The sequence below is a fragment of the Nerophis ophidion genome, linkage group LG03, assembly GCF_033978795.1.
Source record: "Nerophis ophidion isolate RoL-2023_Sa linkage group LG03, RoL_Noph_v1.0, whole genome shotgun sequence".
NCBI lineage: Eukaryota > Metazoa > Chordata > Actinopteri > Syngnathiformes > Syngnathidae > Nerophis > Nerophis ophidion.
Genome location: NC_084613.1, coordinates 9,637,489 through 9,660,204, shown reverse-complemented (window position 1 = coordinate 9,660,204; position 22,716 = coordinate 9,637,489). Strand labels below are relative to the sequence as shown.

At 41.6% G+C, this 22,716-nt stretch overlaps 1 protein-coding gene across 1 annotated transcript in view; it reads right to left on the bottom strand.

Moving 5' to 3' along the window:
* The window catches only part of LOC133549090 (DENN domain-containing protein 5B-like), a 102,859-nt gene extending 80,143 nt beyond the window's left edge, over positions 1 to 22,716 (bottom strand). The window contains 1 exon segment of the mRNA XM_061894210.1: positions 22,404 to 22,716. Within this exon segment, the coding sequence (XP_061750194.1) occupies positions 22,404 to 22,512 (109 nt within the window). The 5' untranslated portion in view covers positions 22,513 to 22,716.

The following is a 22,716-nucleotide window of genomic DNA, read 5'->3' as shown; positions in this document are numbered from 1 at the left end:
CCTCCACCTGACGGAGCGCGCACACAAGAGGAGGTTTGTTGGTGCGTTGAAATGGAAGCTTAATTAATGCCTGCTTGGATTGAGGCCTAATTAGTATGTTCCTCTCGTTAACAACTGTCTGCCAAACAGACCGTCAATGACTCACAATATACATGTTACGCAACCCAAAACCAGTGAAGTTGGCACTTTGTGTAATTGGTAACTAAAAACGTTAAAAGTTTAAAATAAGAAACGTAATTTTTATTTGATTTTTTTAAAATACCATATTTCCTTTAATTGCCGCCGGGGCGCTAATTAATTTTGAACCTCTTCCCACTCCGGCGCTTACCAAAGGCATGCAGTAAAAGTAAGCATGCGCTAATTATTTTAAAACCTCTTCTCACTCCTGCGCTTACCAAAGGCATGCAGTAAAAGTAAGCATGCGCTGATTATTTTAAAACCTCTCTTCACTCCTGCGTTTACCAAAGGCATGCAGTAAAAGTAAGCATGCGCTAATTATTTTAAAACCTCTTCTCACTCCTGCGCTTACCAAAGGCATGCAGTAAAAGTAAGCATGCGCTAATTATTTTAAAACCTCTTCTCACTCCTGCGCTTACCAAAGGCATGCAGTAAAAGTAAGCATGCGCTAATTATTTTAAAACCTCTTCTCACTCCTGCGCTTACCAAAGGCATGCAGTAAAAGTAAGCATGCGCTAATTATTTTAAAACCTCTTCTCACTCCGCGCTTACCAAAGGCATGCAGTAAAAGTAAGCATGCGCTAATTATTTTAAAACCTCTTCTCACTCCTGCGCTTACCAAAGGCACGCAGTAAAAGTAAGCATGCGCTAATTATTTTAAAACCTCTTCTCACTCCGGCGCTTACCAAAGGCATGCAGTAAAAGTAAGCATGCGCTAATTATTTTAAAACCTCTTCTCACTCCTGCGCTTACCAAAGGCATGCAGTAAAAGTAAGCATGCGCTAATTATTTTAAATCCTCTTCTCACTCCTGCGCTTACCAAAGGCATGTAGTAAAAGTAAGCATGCGCTAATTATTTTAAAACCTCTTCTCACTCCTGCGCTTACCAAAGGCATGCAGTAAAAGTAAGCATGCGCTAATTATTTTAAAACCTCTTCTCACTCCTGCGCTTACCAAAGGCATGCAGTAAAAGTAAGCATGCGCTAATTATTTTAAAACCTCTCTTCACTCCTGCGCTTACCAAAGGCATGCAGTAAAAGTAAGCATGCGCTAATTATTTTAAAACCTCTTCTCACTCCTGCGCTTACCAAAGGCTTTCGGTAAAAGTAAGCATGCGCTAATTATTTTAAAACCTCTTCTCACTCCGGCGCTTACCAAAGGCATGCAGTAAAAGTAAGCATGCGCTAATTATTTTAAAACCTCTTCTCACTCCTGCGCTTACCAAAGGCATGCAGTAAAAGTAAGCATGCGCTAATTATTTTAAAACCTCTTCTCACTCCGGCGCTTACCAAAGGCACGCAGTAAAAGTAAGCATGCGCTAATTATTTTAAAACCTCTTCTCACTCCTGCGCTTACCAAAGGCACGCAGTAAAAGTAAGCATGCGCTAATTATTTTAAAACCTCTCTTCACTCCTGCGTTTACCAAAGGCATGCAGTAAAAGTAAGCATGCGCTAATTATTTTAAAACCTCTCTTCACTCCTGCGCTTACCAAAGGCATGCAGTAAAAGTAAGCATGCGCTAATTATTTTAAAACCTCTTCTCACTCCTGCGCTTACCAAAGGCATGCAGTAAAAGTAAGCATGCGCTAATTATTTTAAAACCTCTTCTCACTCCTGCGCTTACCAAAGGCATGCAGTAAAAGTAAGCATGCGCTAATTATTTTAAAACCTCTTCTCACTCCTGCGCTTACCAAAGGCATGCAGTAAAAGTAAGCATGCGCTAATTATTTTAAAACTTCTTCTCACTCCGGCTATTACCAAAGGCATGCAGTAAAAGTAAGCATGCGCTAATTATTTTAAAACCTCTTCTCACTCCGGCACTTACCAAAGGCATGCAGTAAAAGTAAGCATGCGCTAATTATTTTAAAACCTCTCTTCACTCCTGCGCTTACCAAAGGCATGCAGTAAAAGTAAGCATGCGCTAATTATTTTAAAACCTCTTCTCACTCCTGCGCTTACCAAAGGCATGCAGTAAAAGTAAGCATGCGCTAATTATTTTAAAACCTCTCTTCACTCCTGCGCTTACCAAAGGCATGCAGTAAAAGTAAGCATGCGCTAATTATTTTAAAACCTCTTCTCACTCCTGCGCTTACCAAAGGCATGCAGTAAAAGTAAGCATGCGCTAATTATTTTAAAACCTCTCTTCACTCCTGCGCTTACCAAAGGCATGCAGTAAAAGTAAGCATGCGCTAATTATTTTAAAACCTCTTCTCACTCCGGCGCTTACCAAAGGCATGCAGTAAAAGTAAGCATGCGCTAATTATTTAAAAACCTCTCTTCACACCTGCGCTTACCAAAGGCATGCAGTAAAAGTAAGCATGCGCTAATTATTTTAAAACCTCTTCTCACTCCTGCGCTTACCAAAGGCATGCAGTAAAAGTAAGCATGCGCTAATTATTTTAAAACCTCTTCTCACTCCTGCGCTTACCAAAGGCATGCAGTAAAAGTAAGCATGCGCTAATTATTTTAAAACCTCTTCTCACTCCTGCGCTTACCAAAGGCATGCAGTAAAAGTAAGCATGCGCTAATTATTTTAAAACCTCTTCTCACTCCTGCGCTTACCAAAGGCATGCAGTAAAAGTAAGCATGCGCTAATTATTTTAAAACCTCTTCTCACTCCTGCGCTTACCAAAGGCATGCAGTAAAAGTAAGCATTCGCTAATTATTTTAAAACCTCTTCTCACTCCGGCGCTTACCAAAGGCATGCAGTAAAAGTAAGCATGCGCTAATTATTTTAAAACCTCTTCCCACTCCTGCGCTTACCAAAGGCATGCAGTAAAAGTAAGCATGCGCTAATTATTTTAAAACCTCTTCTCACTCCTGCGCTTACCAAAGGCATGCAGTAAAAGTAAGCATGCGCTAATTATTTTAAAACCTCTTCTCACTCCTGCGCTTACCAAAGGCATGCAGTAAAAGTAAGCATGCGCTAATTATTTTAAAACCTCTTCTCACTCCGGCGCTTACCAAAGGCATGCAGTAAAAGTAAGCATGCGCTAATTATTTTAAAACCTCTTCTCACTCCGGCACTTACCAAAGGCATGCAGTAAAAATTTGAGTGTGATGTAAGCTTGGACCTTAAATCCTACTGAACACCCCTAATCTTCTTCCCTTTATGCGATTTCAAATTACCGGTATTGAAATCAGCCTCCGTTTTGAAAATGATGACAGGGGAAGTGTCACTCGTGACGTCACGAGTTTGACCAGGCGGTAATACTAAGCATGCGCTAATTATTCTGGGAAGCGAGTTTGACCCCGCAGTGATTCAAGGAAATACGGTAATCATGAATTTAGAATTTAATGGCAGCAATACATTGCAAAAAAAAAGTTGTCACCAGGTGCATTTTTACCAGTGTGTTACATGGCCTTTCCTTTTAACAACACTCAGTAAAGGTTTGGGAACTGAGAAAACCTATTTTTGAAGTGGAATTATTTCCAAGTCTTAAGTTGTTCAACAGTCTCCCTTCTCATATTTTAGGCTTCATAATGCACCACACATTTACACAGGTCTGGACTACAGGCAGGCCGGTCTAGTATCCGCACTCTTTTACTCTGAAGCCACGCTGTTGTAACACGTGGCTTGGCATTGTCTGGCTGAAATAAGCAGGGGCGTCCATGATAACATTGCTTGGATGCTCCAAAACCTGTATGTACCTTTCAGCATTAATGGTGCCTTCACAGATGTGTAAGTTACCCATGCCTTGGGCACTGATACACCACCATACAGTCACAGATGCTGGCTTTTCAACTTTGCGCCTAGAACAATCCGGGTGGTTCTTTTCCTCTTTGGTCCAGAGGACACGACGTTCACAGTTTCCAAAAACAATTTGAAATGTGGACTCGTCAGACCAGAGAACACTATTCCACTTTGCATCAGTCCATCTTAAAAGGAGCTCGGGCCCACCAAAGCCAGCTGCGTTTCTGGGTGTTGTTGATAAATGGCTGTCGCTTTGGATAGTAGAGTTTTAACTTGCACTTACATATGTCGCGACCAACTCTAGTTACTGAGAGTGGTTTTCTGAAGTGTTCCTGAGCCCATGTGGTGATATCTTTTACATACTGATGTCGCTTTTTGATGCAGTGTTGCCTTAGGGATCGAATGTCCATAATATCATCGCTTACGTGCAGGGATTTTTCCAGATTCTCTGAACCTTTTGATGATATTACGGACCGTAGATGGTGAAATCCCTAAATTCTTTGCAATAGCTGGTTGAGAAATGTTGTTCTTATACAATTTGCTCAGGCATTTGTTGACAAAGTGGTGACCCTCGCCACGTCCCTAGTTTGTGAACGACTGAGCATTTCATGGAAGCTGCTTTTATACCCAATCATGGCACCCACCTGTTCCCAATTAGCCCTTTCACCTGTGGGATGTTCCAAATAAGTGTCTGATGAGCATTCCTCTGTCTTTTTTGCCACTTGTGCCAGCTCTTTTGAAACATGTTGCAGGCGTCAAATTCCAAATGAGCTAATATTTGCCAAAATAACAACGTTTTCCGGTTCGAACGTTAAATATCTTGTCTTTGCAGTCCATTCAATTGAAGTGAATTATATTTATATAGCGCTTTTCTCTAGTGACTCAAAGCGCTTTACATAGTGAAACCCAATATCTAAGTTACATTCAAACCAGTGTGGGTGGCACTGGGAGCAGGTGGGTAAAGTGTCTTAGCCAAGGACACAACGGCAGTGACTAGGATGGCGGACGCGGGAATCGAACCTGCAACCCTCAAGTTGCTGGCACGGCCGCTCTACCACCCCAATTGAATTGAATATAAGTTGAATAGGATTTGCAAATCATTGTTTTCTGTTTTGATTTACCATTTACACAGCGTGGCAACTAAAATCTATGAATAAGAAAAATGGCTTGATAAATATTTCAAGATAATTGTGGTTCCCTCGACACGTGGTATTTCAGCAGCGGAACCGTTATGTATGACATCATCCATCACAGGACGGACAAAAGATCACGAGGATAGCTGCTTCCGATTTATTGCTCGTTGTTCCTCGACGGCTCGGATGTCCCACGCCGCTGCGTCACAAACATATCCTATCGTTGAAGGTGAAAAGGATTTGCAAATGTATATTTGGTGCAGGTATTTATAGCTTTTGCCGTGCAAGGCACTCTGCTGGTGTCACCCCCGTGACTGTCATCCAGCCGGCATTCCCGCAGGCAGCCTCATGCGAAATGTGATTAGGCTGCAGGACACACTGGATCGCATTGAGGGGCCAACAACGGCGGATTGTTCCGGGCTGCCGGAGGAATCCACTAATGACTGAGAGCGAGGGCTGATATATAAAAAAAAAAAAAAAAAAAAAAAAAAAAACATTACAGTGTTCGGAGAGTGTCATTTGTTCATCCACGCTCACTATGACACATCGCCAACTACTGGCGTGGAATGCAAACTGCATTTTTTTCAGGGTCTGTTTACCAAAATGATGACTAAACATCGCAAAGAGGGCCGAGAGAAAACTAGGATTGTCTGGTTCAAACATCCATCCATCTTCTACCGCTTATTCCCTTTTAGGGTCGCGGGGGGCGCTGGCGCCTATCTCAGCGACAATCGGGCGGAAGGCGGGGTACACCCTGGACAAGTCGCCACCTCATCGCAGGGCCAACACAGATAGACAGACAACTTTCACACTCACATTCACACACTAGGGACCATTTAGTGTTGCCAATCAACCTATCCCCAGGTGCATGTCTTTGGAAGTGGGAGGAAGCCGGAGAACCCGGAGGGAACCCACGCATCCACGGGGAGAACACGCAAACTCCACACAGAAAGATCCTCGGCCTGGATTCGAACCCAGGACTGCAGGACCTTCGTATTGCGAGGCAGACGCACTAACCCCTCTGCCACCGTGAAGCCAAACACCGAATATCTATTAAACAAGACGAGAAGCAAGGAATCAAACAGAGACATGATTCAATTTAGCTTGTCGCCCCGCCGCTCTGAGAAACAAGCTCCACATGCCTCCTCATTTATTTGGGCATTTCCTGATTACATAGCTGCAGCTGCTTCTAAAGGTGTGCGTGTGTGAGAGGGGGGGGGGGGGGGGTGTCATAAAAAGTACAAACAAAAAGTTGCTTGGAGCGGTGACAGGTTTGCCCCCCTCTCTGTTTGTAGTCCTGATAAAGGTCCTTTCTGCGGCTGTCCAAGATCTAAGAAACCAACACCATGACGTTGCATTCCATCGCACACAGTGTGTCTGCCTTTTTCTTGATAAGATCAAAGACAGCTTTGTAAACACAAGTGGATTGCAACCTGAACTCGAACCAAATAAGTTTGGTCATAACTTATATACAATTACTCTGACAGAATTTCTAGGCGCAGTCAAGGCGTTGAGGGGATCCGGTTTGATGGCTGCAGGTCTCTGCTTTTTGCAGACGATGTGGTCCTGATGGCTTCATCTGGCCAGGATCTCCAGCTCTCACTGAATCGGTTCGCAGCCGAGTGTGAAGCGACTAGGATGAGAATCACCACCTCCATGGTTCTCGCCCGGAAAAGGGTGGAGTGCCATTTCCAGGTTGGGGAGGAGACCCTGCCCCAAGTGGAGGAGTTCAAGTACCTCGAAGTCTTGTTCACGAGTGAGATAAGAGTGGATTGTGAGATCAACAGGCGGATCGGTGCAGCGTCTTCAGTAATTCGGACGCTGTATCGATCCGTTGTGGTGAAGAAGGAGCTGAGCCGGAAGGCAAAGCTCTCAATTTACCGGTCGAGCTACGTTCCCATCCTCACCTCTGGTCGTGAGCTTTGGGTCATGACCGAAAGGACAAGATCACGGGCGAGGCAGGGTGAGAAGCTCTGCCATCCGGGGGGAACTCAAAGTAAAGCCGCTGCTCCTCCACATGGAGAGGAGCCAGATGAGGTGGTTCGGGCATCTGGTCAGGATGCCAACCGAACGCCTCCCTAGGGAGGTGTTTAGGGCACGTCCGACCGGTAGGAGGCCACGGGGAAGACCCAGGACACATTGGGAAAACTGACCTGGGAACACGTCGGGATCCCCCAGGAAGAGCTGGACGAAGTGGCTGGGGAGAGGCAAGTCTGGGCTTCCCTGCTTAGGCTGCTGCCCCCGCGACTCGACCTCGGATAAGCGGAAGAAGATGGATGCATGGACAGTGGTAAAAAAAACTACGGTTTTCCATTAAAAATGATTAACTTAAAAACCAAATCTACGTAGTGAGTCTGGGGTCTGAGCCGAGGATGTCGTCGCGGCTTGTGCAGCCCTTTGAGACAGACACTTGCGGCATAGCTCGGTTGGTAGAGCGGCCGTGCCAGCAACTTGAGGGTTGCAGGTTTGATTCCCGCTGCCGCCATTATGGTCACTGCCGTTGTGTCCTTGGGCAAGGCACTTTACCCACCTGCTCCCAGTGCCACCCACACTGGTTTAAATGTAACTTAGAGATTGGGTTTCACTATGTAAAGCGCTTTGAGTCACTAGAGAAAAGCGCTATATAAATATAATTCACTTCACTTGTTATTAAGGGCTATATCAGTGTTTTTTCAACCACTAGGCCCCGCTGACTAGTGTGTCGTGAGAAATTTTGCAACTTCACCTAATTGGTCCGAAAACAATTTTTTTGCAAATCAACAATTATAATCCGCAAATAATGTGCCGTTGTCGAGTGTCTGTTCTGTATAGAGCTCGGCAGGTAGTTCATTGCTTTGTAAAAGTCGGAATGCGTCGAGGATGGTTTGTCGTGATCCCAATATGCAGAGCACAGCGGGAGACGGTGTGCAGGTAAAATGGTATGTAATGGCTAAACCAAAATTTAACAAAAGGGAAAGGAAAAGGCACTCAAGCTTAGGGATGGCTATGCAAAACCAAAGTAAAACCAAACTGGCTACAAGGTAAACAAAAACAGAATGCTGGACGACAGCAAAGACTTACAGCGTGTGGAGCAGCAAATGGCGTCCACAAAGTACGTCCATACATGACATGACAATCAACAATGTCCCGACAAAGAAGGATAGCGTACGCACAACTTAAAAGGGAACATTATCACCAAACCTATGCAAGCGTCAATATATACCTTGATGTTGCAGGAAAAAAGACCATGTATTTTTTTAATCGATACCCGAACTCTAAATGGGTGAATTTTGGCAAATCAAACGCCTTTCTGTTTATCGGTCTTTTAGCGATAACGTCAGAACGTGACGTCACCGAGGTAATACAGCCGCCATTTTCATTTTCACATTACAAACACCGGGTCTCAGCTCTGGTATTTTCAGTTTTTTCGACTATTTTTTGGAACCTTGGAGACATCATGCCTCGTCGGTGTGTTGTCGGAGGGTGTAACAACACTAACAGGGAGGGATTCAAGTTGCACCACTGGCAAGAAATCTGCCGCCAGACCCCCATTGAATGTACCAGAGTGTCTTCACATTTGACCGGCGATGCTAAGACAGACATGGCACAGAGATGTATGGATAACCTGCAGATGCATTTGCAACGATTAAGTCAACGAAATCAGAAAGGTGAGTTTTGTTGATGTTGTTGACTTATGTGCTAATGAGACATATATGGTCACGGCATGACTGCCAGCTAATCGATGCTAACATGCTACGCCAATTGATGCTAACATGCTATTTACGCTAGCTGTACGTACATTTGAAACTAAAAACCCACATTTAATGCGAAACAAACACTTACCAATCGACGGATTTTAGTTGCTCCAGTGTCACAAGATGCGAAAGTCCTGATCGTTTGGTCCGCACATTTTACCGGCGATGCTAATAAGGCAGCCATGCTATGGGCCACCTCATCAGGTACACCCATGCTATGGCCGAATAGCGTCAATATCTATTCGCTCAATAGCTTCAATTTCTTCTTCAATTTCGTTTTCGCTATCTGCCTCCACACTCCGACCATCTGTTTCAATACATGCGTAATCTGTTGAATCGCTTAAGCCGCTGAAATCCGAGTCTGAATCCGAGCTAATGTCGCTGTATCTTGCTGTGGTAACCGCCATGTTGTTTGTATTGGCAGCCCTGTATGACGTCGCATCGCAAATAGCGAAAATCAAGAACTTTAAAGCTTTTTTTAGGGATATTCAGGGAGGTGTAAAATTTTGAAAAAAACTTCGAAAAATAAAACAAGCCACTGGGAACTGATTTTTATTGTTTTCAACCCTTTTAAAATTGTGATAATGTTCCCCTTTAAATAGTCTTGATTGCTAACACAAAGCAGGTAGGGCAATAGCAGTCAAAGGAAGGCGTGAAGCTGCCACAGGAAAACACCAACAAAACAGGAACTAAGGGTCACCAAAATAACAGCGCAAGACAGGAACTAAAGCACTACACACGGGAAAACAACAACAAACTCAAAATAACCTTTTTCTGCTAATTGTGGGCCTCTGTATTTTCTTTATTAAAAGAAATGTGCCATGGCTCAAAAAAGGTTGAAAAACACTGAGCTATACAAACAAACTTTGATTGATTGATTGATTGATTGATTGATTGGGTTTAAATCAGCTGGGATAGGCTCCAGCTTCCCTGACATCCCGAACGACATACAGAAAACAAACACAAATACCGTATTTTTCGGGCTATAAGTCGCAGTTTTTTTCATAGTTTGGCCGGGGTTGCGACATATACTCCGGAGCGACTTATGTGTGAAATGATTAACACATTACCATAAAATATCAAATAATATTATTTATCTCATTCGCGGAAGAGACGAAGAAAATGTCAGCAATCGTCACACACACGTCAACCAATAAGAATTCGGCGGGGGAGGGTCTTGCCAGAAATGCATTGTGGGTCATGGAATGCTAACTGCAATATGCTACTGCCTTAGCTATTAAAATGGGTCATTTCATCGTTGGCAGTAACTTATAAAAACTGAGAAGGGCTGAACAAAAATGGCGCCGAAAAGGAAATCATGTACTGCAGATTACACAATATCAAATAATATTATTTATCTCATTCGCGGAAGAGACGAAGAAAATGTCAACAATCGTCACACACACGTCAACCAATAAGAATTTGTTGGGGGAGGGTCGTGCCAGAAATGCATTGTGGGTCATGGAATGCTAACTGCTATATGCTACTGCCGTAACTATTAAAATGGGTCATTTCATCGTTGGCGGTAACTTAGAAAAACTGAGAAGGGCTGAACAAAAATGGCACTGAAAAGGAAATCATGTACTGCAGATTACACAATATCAAATAATATTATTTATCTCATTCGCGGAAGAGACGAAGAAAATGTCAGCAATCGTCACACACACGTCAACCAATAAGAATTTGGCGGCAGAAGTGCATTGTGGGTCATGGAATGTTAACTGCTATATGCTATATGCTACTGCCGTAGATATTAAGATGGATCATTTCATCAATGGCGGTAACTTATAAAAACTGAAAAAGGCTGAACAAAAATGGCACCGAAAAGGAAATCATGTACTGCAGATTACACAATATCAAATAATATTATTTATCTCATTCGCGGAAGAGACGAAGAAAATGTCAGCAATCGTCGCACACACGTCAACCAATAAGAATTCGGCGGCAGAAGTGCATTGTGGGTCATGGAATGCTAACTGCTATATGCTACTGCCGTAGCTATTAAAATGGGTCATTTCATCAATGGCGGTAACTTATAAAAACTGAGAAGGGCTGAACAAAAATGGCGCCGAAAAGGAAATCATGTACTGCAGATTACACAATATCAAATAATATTATTTATCTAATTCGCGGAAGAGACGAAGAAAATGTCAACAATCGTCACACACACGTCAACCAATAAGAATTCGGCGGCAGAAGTGCATTGTGGGTCATGGAATGCTAACTGCTATATGCTATATGCTACTGTCGTAGCTATTAAGATGGATCATTTCATCAATGGCGGTAACTTATAAAAACTGAAAAAGGCTGAACAAAAATGGCACCGAAAAGGAAATCATGTACTGCAGATTACATAATATCAAATATTATTATTTATCTTATTCGCGGAAGAGACGAAGAAAATGTCAGCAATCGTCACACACACGTCAACCAATAAGAATTCGGCGGGGGAGGGTCTTGCCAGAAATGCATTGTGGGTCATGGAATGCTAACTGCTATATGCTATATGCTACTGCCGTAGCTATTAAAATGTGTCATTTCATCGTTGGCGGTAACTTATAAAAACTGAGAAGGGCTGAACAAAAATGGCACCGAAACGGAAATCATGTACTGCAGGTTACACAATATCAAATAATATTATTTATCTCATTCGCGGAAGAGACGAAGAAAATGTCAGCAATCGTCACACACACGTCAACCAATAAGAATTTGGCGGCAGAAGTGCATTGTGGGTCATGGAATGCTAACTGCTATATGCTATATGCTACTGCCGTAGCTATTAAAATGTGTCATTTCATCGTTGGCGGTAACTTATAAAAACTGAGAAGGGCTGAACAAAAATGGCACCGAAACGGAAATCATGTACTGCAGGTTACACAATATCAAATAATATTATTTATCTCATTCGCGGAAGAGACGAAGAAAATGTCAGCAATCGTCACACACACGTCAACCAATAAGAATTTGGCAGGGGAGGGTCATAGCAGAAGTGCATTGTGGGTCATGGAATGCTAACTGCTATATGCTATATGCTACTGCCGTAGCTATTAAAATGTGTCATTTCATCGTTGGCGGTAACTTATAAAAACTGAGAAGGGCTGAACAAAAATGGCACCGAAACGGAAATCATGTACTGCAGGTTACACAATATCAAATAATATTATTTATCTCATTCGCGGAAGAGACGAAGAAAATGTCAGCAATCGTCACACACACGTCAACCAATAAGAATTTGGCGGCAGAAGTGCATTGTGGGTCATGGAATGGTAACTGCTATATGCTATATGCTACTGTCGTAGCTATTAAGATGGATCATTTCATCGTTGGCGGTAACTTATAAAAACTGAAAAGGGCTGAACAAAAATGGCACCGAAAAGGAAATCATGTACTGCAGATTACACAATATCAAATATTATTATTTATCTCATTCGCGGAAGAGACGAAGAAAATGTCAGCAATCGTCACACACACGTCAACCAATAAGAATTCGGCGGCAGAAGTGCATTGTGGGTCATGGAATGTTAACTGCTATATGCTATATGCTACTGCCGTAGCTATTAAGATGAATCATTTCATCGTTGGCGGTAACTTATAAAAACTGAAAAGGGCTGAACAAAAATGGCACCGAAAAGGAAATCATGTACTGCAGATTACACAATATCAAATATTATTATTTATCTCATTCGCGGAAGAGACGAAGAAAATGTCAGCAATCGTCACACACACGTCAACCAATAAGAATTCGGCGGCAGAAGTGCATTGTGGGTCATGGAATGTTAACTGCTATATGCTATATGCTACTGCCGTAGCTATTAAGATGAATCATTTCATCGTTGGCGGTAACTTATAAAAACTGAAAAGGGCTGAACAAAAATGGCACCGAAAAGGAAATCATGTACTGCAGATTACACAATATCAAATAATATTATTTATCTCATTCGCGGAAGAGACGAAGAAAATGTCAGCAATCGTCACACACACGTCAACCAATAAGAATTCGGCGGCAGAAGTGCATTGTGGGTCATGGAATGCTAACTGCTATATGCTACTGCCGTAGATATTAATAAGGGTCATTTCCTCGTTGGCGGTAACTTATAAAAACTGAGAAGGGCTGAACAAAAATGGCGCCCAAAAGGAAATCATGTACTGCAGATTACAAAATATCAAATAATAATATTTATCTCATTCGCGGAAGAGACGAAGAAAATGTCAGCAATCGTCACACACACGTCAACCAATAAGAATTCGGCGGCAGAAGTGCATTGTGGGTCATGGAATGCTAACTGTTATATACTACTGCCGTAGATATTAAGATGGATCATTTCATCAATGGCGGTAACTTATAAAAATTGAAAAAGGCTGAACAAAAATGGCACCGAAAAGGAAATCATGTACTGCAGATTACACAATATCAAATAATATTATTTATCTCATTCGCGGAAGAGACGAAGAAAATGTCAGCAATCGTCACACACACGTCAACCAATAAGAATTTGGCGGCAGAAGTGCATTGTGGGTCATGGAATGGTAACTGCTATATGCTATATGCTACTGTCGTAGCTATTAAGATGGATCATTTCATCGTTGGCGGTAACTTATAAAAACTGAAAAGGGCTGAACAAAAATGGCACCGAAAAGGAAATCATGTACTGCAGATTACACAATATCAAATATTATTATTTATCTCATTCGCGGAAGAGACGAAGAAAATGTCAGTAATCGTCACACACACGTCAACCAATAAGAATTCGGCGGGGGAGGGTCATGCCAGAAATGCATTGTGGGTCATGGAATGCTAACTGCTATATGCTACTGCCTTAGCTATTAAAATGGGTCATTTCATCGTTGGCGGTAACTTATAAAAACTGAGAAGGGCTGAACAAAAATGGCACCGAAAAGGAAATCATGTACTGCAGATTACACAATATCAAATAATATTATTTATCTCATTCGCGGAAGAGACGAAGAAAATGTCAGCAATCGTCATACACACGTCAACCAATAAGAATTCGGCGGCAGAAGTGCATTGTGGGTCATGGAATGCTAACTGCTATATGCTACTGCCGTAGCTATTAAAATGGATCATTTCATCGTTGGCGGTAACTTATAAAAACTGATAAGGGCTGAACAAAAATGGCACCGAAAAGGAAATCATGTACTGCAGATGACAAAATATCAAATGATATTATTTATCTCATTCGCGGAAGAGACGAAGAAAATGTCAGCAATCGTCAGACACACATCAACCAATAAGAATTCGGCGGTAGAAGTGCATTGTGGGTCATGGAATGCTAACTGCTATATGCTATATGCTACTGCCGTAGCTATTGGCGGTAACTTGAGAAAACTGAGAAGGACTGAACAAAAATGGCACCGAAAAGGAAATCATGTACTGCAGATTACAAGCTGGACGTAGTGAAATATGCAGCAGAAAACGAAAAGAGGAAGCGGCGTATACCTTTTGGAGTTGGCGGAGTTGTTTAGAAGCGACATCGAGGAAGAAGATTTCATGGGATTTATCGATTAGGAGTGACAGATTGTTTGGTATACGTATAGCATGTTCGATATGTTATAGTTATTTGAATGACTCTTACCACTCTACCAACCGGCGTAGCTCGGTTGGTAGAGTGGCCCTGCCAGCAACTTGAGGGTTGCAGGTTCGATTCCCGCTTCCGCCATCCTAGTCGTTGCCGTTGTGTCCTTGGGCAAGACACTTTACCCACTCAATCAATCAATCAATGTTTATTTATATAGCCCCAAATCAAAAATGTCTCAAAGGACTGCACAAATCATTACGACTACAACATCCTCGGAAGAACCCACAAAAGGGCAAGGAAAACTCACACCCAGTGGGCAGGGAGAATTCACATCCAGTGGGACGCCAGTGACAATGCTGACTATGAGAAACCTTGGAGAGGACCTCAGATGTGGGCAACCCCCCCCCCCTCTAGGGGACCGAAAGCAATGGATGTCGAGCGGGTCTAACATGATACTGTGGAAGTTCAATCCATAGTGGCTCCAACACAGCCGCGAGAGTTCAGTTCAAGCGGATCCAAGACAGCAGCGAGAGTCCCGTCCACAGGAAACCATCTCAAGCGGATCAGCAGCGTAGAGATGTCCCCAGCGTAGAGATGTCCCACCTGCTCCCAGTGCCACCCACACTGCTTTGAATGTAACTTAGATATTGGGTTTCACTATGTAAAGCGCTTTGAGTCACTAGAGAAAAGCGCTATATAAATATAATTCACATTTCACATGTTACGTTAACATACCAGGCACCTTACCTTCTCAGTTGGTTATTTATGCCTCATATAACGTACACTTATTCAGCCTGTTGTTCACTATTCTTTATTTATTTTAAATTGCCTTTCAAATGCCTATTCTTGGTGTTGGGTTTTATTAATTAAATTTCCCCCCAAAATGCGACTTATACTCCAGTGCGACTTATATATGTTTTTTCCTTCTTTATTATGCATTTTCGGCAGGTGCGACTTATACTCCGAAAAATACAGTAGGTGTTTGGCTTTGTCGCTATCAAACACTCCGGTTATATTTGGTGAAGGCCATTAGACAACAAATGTATTGTTGCCACTGCGGAGGCTTACGGAGCAGCCTTCCCATCCCGGCAGGAAATCCCTTGAAAGGAGAAGATCCTGCTGCAGTGTTGCACTACGAGATGGCCTGCTCTTACATAAGCCGTCATCCCAAGCAGCAGGGAGTCGGCTATGGAAGCCTGCAGATTACAGTTGGTACAAAATGCGGCTGCTAGACTTTTGACAAGAACAAGAAAGTTTGATCACATTACGCCTGTACTGGCTCACCTGCACTGGCTTCCTGTGCACTTAAGATTTGACTTTAAGGTTTTATTTACTACTTACGTATAAAATACTACACGGTCTAGCATCATCCTATCTTGCCGATTGTTTTGTACCATATGTCCCGGCAAGAAATCTGCATTCAAAAGACTCCGGCTTATTAGTGATTCCTAGAGCCCAAAAAAAGTCTGCGGGCTATAGAGCGTTTTCCGTTCGGGCTCCAGTACTCTGGAATGTCCTCCCGGTAACAGTTCGAGATGCTACCTCAGTAGAAACATTTAAGTCTCACCTTAAAACTCATCTGTATACTCTAGCCTTTAAATAGACCTCCTTTTTAGACCAGTTGATCTGCCGCTTCTTTTCTTTTTTCTCCTATGTCCCCCCCCCCTCCCGATGACCATGGATGAAGTACTGGCTGTCCAGAGTCGAGACCCAGGATGGACCGCTCGTCGGGACCCAGGATGGACCGCTCGCCTGTATCGGTTGGGGACATCTCTACGCTGCTGATCCGCCTCCGCTTGAGATGGTTTCCTGTGGACGGGACTCTCGCTGCTGTCTTGGATCCGCTTTGAACTGAACTCTCGCGGCTGTGTTGGAGCCACTATGGATTGAACTTTCACAGTATCATGTTAGACCCGCTCGACATCCATTGCTTTCGGTCCCCTAGAGGGGGGGGTTGCCCACATCTGAGGTCCTCTACAAGGTTTCTCATAGTCAGCATTGTCACTGGCGTCCCACTGGATGTGAATTCTCCCTGCCCACTGGGTGTGAGTTTTCCTTGCCCTTTTGTGGGTTCTTCCGAGGATGTTGTAGTCGTAATGATTTGTGCAGTCCTTTGAGACATTTGTGATTTGGGGCTATATAAATAAACAATGATTGATTGATTGATTGAGATGTTAGTTAGAAGCCTAAATATTAGGGGTGTAACGGTACGTGTATTTGTATTGAACCGTTTCGGTACGGGGGTTTCGGTTCCTATCGGAGGTGTACCGAACAAGTTTCCACACGGACGTATTAGGTAGCGCACCGCACGTTGTGTAAACAATGCAGAGCGAGGCACAACACACGGCATGCAAGCAGCGACCGGGCTAGGACAACATGCAAAAGCCAGAGCTGGAAGACCCTCCTGCCTGGTTAACATCTCCCCTTTGGGAACACTTCGGCTTCGCGGTGCGATACAACAATGGAGGACGGGGGTTTGCCGACATTGTTCAGCAGCAGTAGGGTACGCTTCTGCCAACACGTCAAACATGCTAACCCCTTTGAAGCGTCACCACTCCAAAGTCAAGCTCGCTTTCAGGAAGAGAAAGAGGAGCGTGGTGCTAACAACGCATTCAAGCAGCCTCTCCTCGGCCAGCCAGGCAGGGCTAGAGCAATAACAAATGTTTTTATAGCAGCACATTTAAGACCATCCATCCATCCATTTTCTACCGCTTGTCCAGTTCGGGGACGCGGGGGTTGCTGTATTGCAGTGGTTCTTAACCTTTTTTCAGTGATGTACCCCCTGTGAACATGTTTTTAATCCAAGTACCCCATAATCAGAGCAAAGCATTTTTGGTTGAAAAAAAAGAGCTAAAGAAGTAAAACACAGCACTATGTCATCAGTTTCTGATTTTTTAAATTGTATAACAGTGCAAAATATTTCTCATTTGTAGTGGCCTTTCTTAAAAAATTTGGAAAAAACGATATAAAATAACTAAAAACTTGTTGAAAAATAAATGAGTGATTCAATTATAAATACAGATTTCTACACATAGAAGTAATCATCAACTTAAAGTGCCCTCTTTGGGGATTGTAATAGAGATCCATCTGGATTCATGAACTTAATGCTAAACATTTCTTCACAAAAAAAAGAAGTCTTAAACATCAATATTCATGGAACATGTCCACAAAAAAATCTAGCTGTCAACACTGAATATTGCATTTTTGCATTTCTTTTCACAGTTTATGAACTTCCATTCAAGTATTATTCAATAAATGTATTCATAATGGATTTTTGAATTGTTGCTATTTTTAGAATATTTAAAAAAAATCTCACGTACCCCTTGGCATACCTTCAAGTACCCCCTGGGGTACGCGTACCCCCATTTGAGAACCACTGCTGTATTCCATTAAAACTAGATTTTGACCCACTTCTATGGTGGAAGAACAATTTGAAACTTGTATTAGTAGATTGCACAGTTCAGTACATATTCCGTACAAATGACCACTAAATGGTAACACCCGAATAAGTTTTTCAACGTTAATCAATTCATGGTAATAAGCCCATATATCCTCTTACTGCCAAGTTAGCCAGGCTGGGGGGGAAAGAAAAATTAATCTGAGGCTGAGTTGACTTGAAACTCTTTCATGTTGCACTTTTTATATGTAGAAGAAAACTTTTGTCATTTTATTTCATCCGAGTAACAACTGGAGGCAGTTTAATGTTGATTAACGTGGACCCCGACTTAAACAAGTTGAAAAACGTATTGGGGTGTTACCATTTAGTGGTCAATTGTACGGAATATGTACTGTACTGTGCAATCTACTAATACAAGTCTCAATCAATCAATCCAAAAAAGCACTTTATATGTAGAAAGGTTTTAAGAAACAATTTTGAGCCTTATGTTATTTAGTTTTTATTTTATATATGTTGACCACATTAAATCTGGCAATGGACCCTGTGTGTATATGTATGTTATGCCATTGTTTACAAATTTGGTAGATAAATAACCCAAAAATGTGTATTTTGTTGTTTTCTTACTGTACTGAAAATGAACCGAACCGTGACCTCTAAACCGAGGTACCGAACCGAAATTTCTGTGTACCGTTACACCCCTACTAAATAATATTTGGCTTTTTATAGTGCTCTCGAGCAGCGTTTCCTGCACAAATCCTGAAAAGGAGGGCTATTGTATTGTTTTTCAACTCAAACCTGGAAGTGACGTAAAATATATCCGTCTACACCTGTGTAGAAAAAAAATGTGACGGCAATAAAAAAACAGCAGCATCCGACATCATCCGTTCGTTTCTTCGCCTTAAAAAAACAATAACCCTCAAGGGGGAGAGTGGCATCGCTGCTTCGACTGTCATCGCCATGGCAACCCCTCCACTTCAATCACACACCTTGCCTTTTGGCCGGGGACAGGGAGGGAATTGTTTAAAGACAAGCGTGACGGAGGCCATTTGAATGCAGGGGGATGACGGTGGTGGAAATGGCAAGTGAGTCAACCGTCGGGGAGCTAATGGCTGCTTTTTTACGACTGGGAATCAGTGTCATTTGGCAGTGATGAGGGAACACAAAACACCCATAACGCATTTCGCTGTTAATATTGCAGTAAATCCAATATATTGCTTTGAAACTCGAGTGGCGATTTGATGTCAATTATGTACGAATATGAACGTAAAAATGCATATAAAACAAAGGCCTATAAGATTAGTTGTCTTCACACATGCCTGATCAAATATATGAAAATAAAGGGATGATAAAATATATATAAATATATATTTAGAAATGTTTGTCAACATTATTAAGCTCCAGGCAAAAACATTTCTACATAAATGTCGATTTATGTAAGTAAGCCCGACATTTTCTAACTGGCTTGATGGGTTACAATTATCGATCAAATCTTGGAGAATGATTAAGAGCACAAAAGCCCTTAAATTGATATCTTTGTTAAAAACATTTAAAGTGATTTAATTTATTATTTTTTTTCCCATATTTTTTGTATAATTACTTTGTCTGTATTGGTTTTTGTTTTCTTACCTTAACGTGGAAAGTGCCTTGACTTTTGTGTGAATCATAAGTGTATGTTTGTTGTTCAATAAAAGAATAAATTAATTAATACAAAAAAAAAAATATATATATATATATATATATATATATATATACATATATATACATGGACATATATACATATACACACACATATCTATATATATGCACATATATATATACACACACATAAATATGTATGTATATATGCACGTATAAATATATAATATACATTTACATATATAGACATGTACATATATATATATATATATATATATATACACACACACACATATATATATATATATACACACATATATACATATACACATATTCATATGAACATATACATACACACCTACACATATATATACATATGTACACATATATCCATCCATCCATCCATTTTCTACCGCTTGTCCCGTTCAAGGTCACAGGAGGTCGCTATTCATACATACAAACCCCGTTTCCATATGAGTTAGGAAATTGTGTTATAAACGGAATACAATGACTTGCACATCCTTTCCAACCCATATTCAGTTGAATATGCTACAAAGACAACATATTTGATGTTCAAACTGATAAACATTTTTTTGTTGTTGCAAATAATCATTAACTTTAGAATTTGATGCCAGCAACACGTGACAAAAAAGTTGGGAAAGGTGGCAATAAATACCGATCAAGTTGAGGAATGCTCATCAAACACTTATTTGGAACATCCCACAGGTGTGCAGGCTAATTGGGAACAGGTGGGTGCCATGATTGGGTATAAAAACAGCTTCCATGAAATGCTCAGTCTTTCACAAGAAAGGATGGGGCGAGGTACACCCCTTTGTCCACAACTGTGTGAGCAAATAGTCAAACAGTTTAAGAACAACGTTTCTCAAAGTGCAATTGCAAGAAATTTAGGGATTTCAACATCTACGGTCCATAATATTATTAAAAGTTTCAGAGAATCTGGAGAAATCACTCCACGTAAGCGGCATGGCCGGAAACCAACATTGAATCACAGTGACCTTCGATCCCTCAGACGGCACTGTATCAAAAACAGACATCAATCTCTAAAGGATATCACCACATGGGCTCAGGAACGCTTCAGAAAACCACTGTCACTAAATACAGTTTGTCGCTACATCTGTAAGTGCAAGTTAAAACTCTACTATGCAAAGCAAAAGCCATTTATCAACAACATCCAGAAACGCCGTCGGGTTCTCTGGGCCTGAGATCATCCAAGATGGACTGATGCAAAGTGGAAAAGTGTTCTGTGGTCTGACGAGTCCACATTTCAAATTGTTTTTGGAAATATTCGACATTGTGACATCCGGACCAAAGGAGAAGCGAACCATCCAGACTGTTATCGAGGCAAAGTTCAAAAGCTAGCCTCTGTGATGGTATGGGGGTGCATTAGTGCCCAAGGCATGGGTAACTTACACATCTGTGAAGGCACCATTAATGCTGAAAGGTACATACAGGTTTTGGAACAACATATGATGCCATCTAAGCGCCGTCTTTTTCATGGACGCCCCTGCTTACTTCAGCAAGAAAATGCCAAGCCACATGTAGCAGGTGTTACAACAGCGTGGCTTTGTAAAAAAAGAGTGTGGGTTCCTTCCTGGCTCGCCTGCAGTCCAGACCTGTCCCCCATCAAAAATGTGTGGCGCATTATGAAGCGTAAAATACGACAGCGGAGATCCTGAACTGTTGAACGACTGAAGCTCTACATAAAACAAGCATGGGAAAGAATTCCACTCTCAAAGCTTCAAGATAGTTTCCTCAGTTCCCAAACGTTTATTGAGTGTTGTTAAAAGAAAAGGTGATGTAACACAGTGGTGAACATGCCCTTTCCCAACTACTTTGGCACGTGTTGCAGCCATGAAATTCTAAGTTAATTATTATTTGCAAAAAAATAAAACGTTTATGAGTTTAAACATCAAATATCTTGTCTTTGTAGTACATTTAATTGAATATGGGTTGAAAAGGATTTGCAAATAATTGTATTCCGTTTATATTTACATCTAACACAATTTCCCAACTCATATGGAAACAGGGTTTGTATACATATACATACATATATATATATACACATATATATATATATATATATATATATATATACATACATACATACATACATATATATATATATACACACACATATACACACATATATATATACATATATACACATATATATACATATACACACACATATATACATATACATGTATACATATATATACATACATACATACAAACTATATATATATATATATATATATATATATATATATATATATACAAACTATATATATATATATATATATATATATATATATCTATATATATATATAGATATATATATATATATATATATAAAATACATACCGTATTTCCTTGAATAGCCGCAGGGCATATAGTATGCGCCTGCCTTGAATTACTGCCTGGTCAAACTCGCCTCCCAAAATAATTAGCCCATGCTTAGTATTACCGCCTGGTCAAACTCGTGACGTCACGAGTGACACTTCCCCTGTCGTCATTTTCAAAATGGAGGAGTCTGATTTCAATACCGGTAATTTGAAATCGCATAAAGGGAAGAAGATTAAGAGCTACACAGTAGGATTTAAGGTCCAAGCTTACATCACACTCAAATTTGTACCGCATACCTTTGGTAAGTGCCGTAGTGTGAAGAGGTTGTAAAATAATTGGCGCATGCTTACTTTTACCGCATGCCTTTGGTAAGCGCAGGAGTGAGAAGTGGGTAGAAGAGGGCTTTAAATTAATTAGCGCTCCGGCGGCAATTCAAGGAAATACAGTAATATATATACATAATTATATATATATATATAAACAAAGGCCTATACAATTAGTTGTCTTCATACATGCCTGATTAAATGCATCAAAACAAGGGATGATAAAATATATATATAAACAAAGGCCTATAGGATTAGTTGCCTTCCCACATGCCTGATTAAAAACCTGTCAAAATAACGGATGATAAAATGAGTGATAATGGCTGTTTATGCGTAAACAACGCCATTTAAAACAGAATTTTCTACACTCAAACATGGTTTACATAAGAGTATGGCGGTCGGTTACCTGCTCCATCGTCCGGCTCCAGGCCCGTGTCCGCGTCCAGTCCACACACGACAAAATAGTGGGCGAAGCGGCAAGAAGCCGAGCCGGTGGCCGAAGCGGAGGCGCTCATCCTCGGGACGACGCGGGGGATAAAGAAAACAAAACAGTGGGGGAAAGGATTCTAAACGTCGCGGTGCTGCTGGTGGTCGAGCATAGCGGGGTCGACCGCGGTGAGAAGAAGCCCTGCTCGTCGCCTCCTGCCCCCGGTCCTCAGTCCTCAGGCTGGGTGCTGCTCTCTCGAAGTCCGCCTGGGAGTGGAGACGAAGCACCGGAT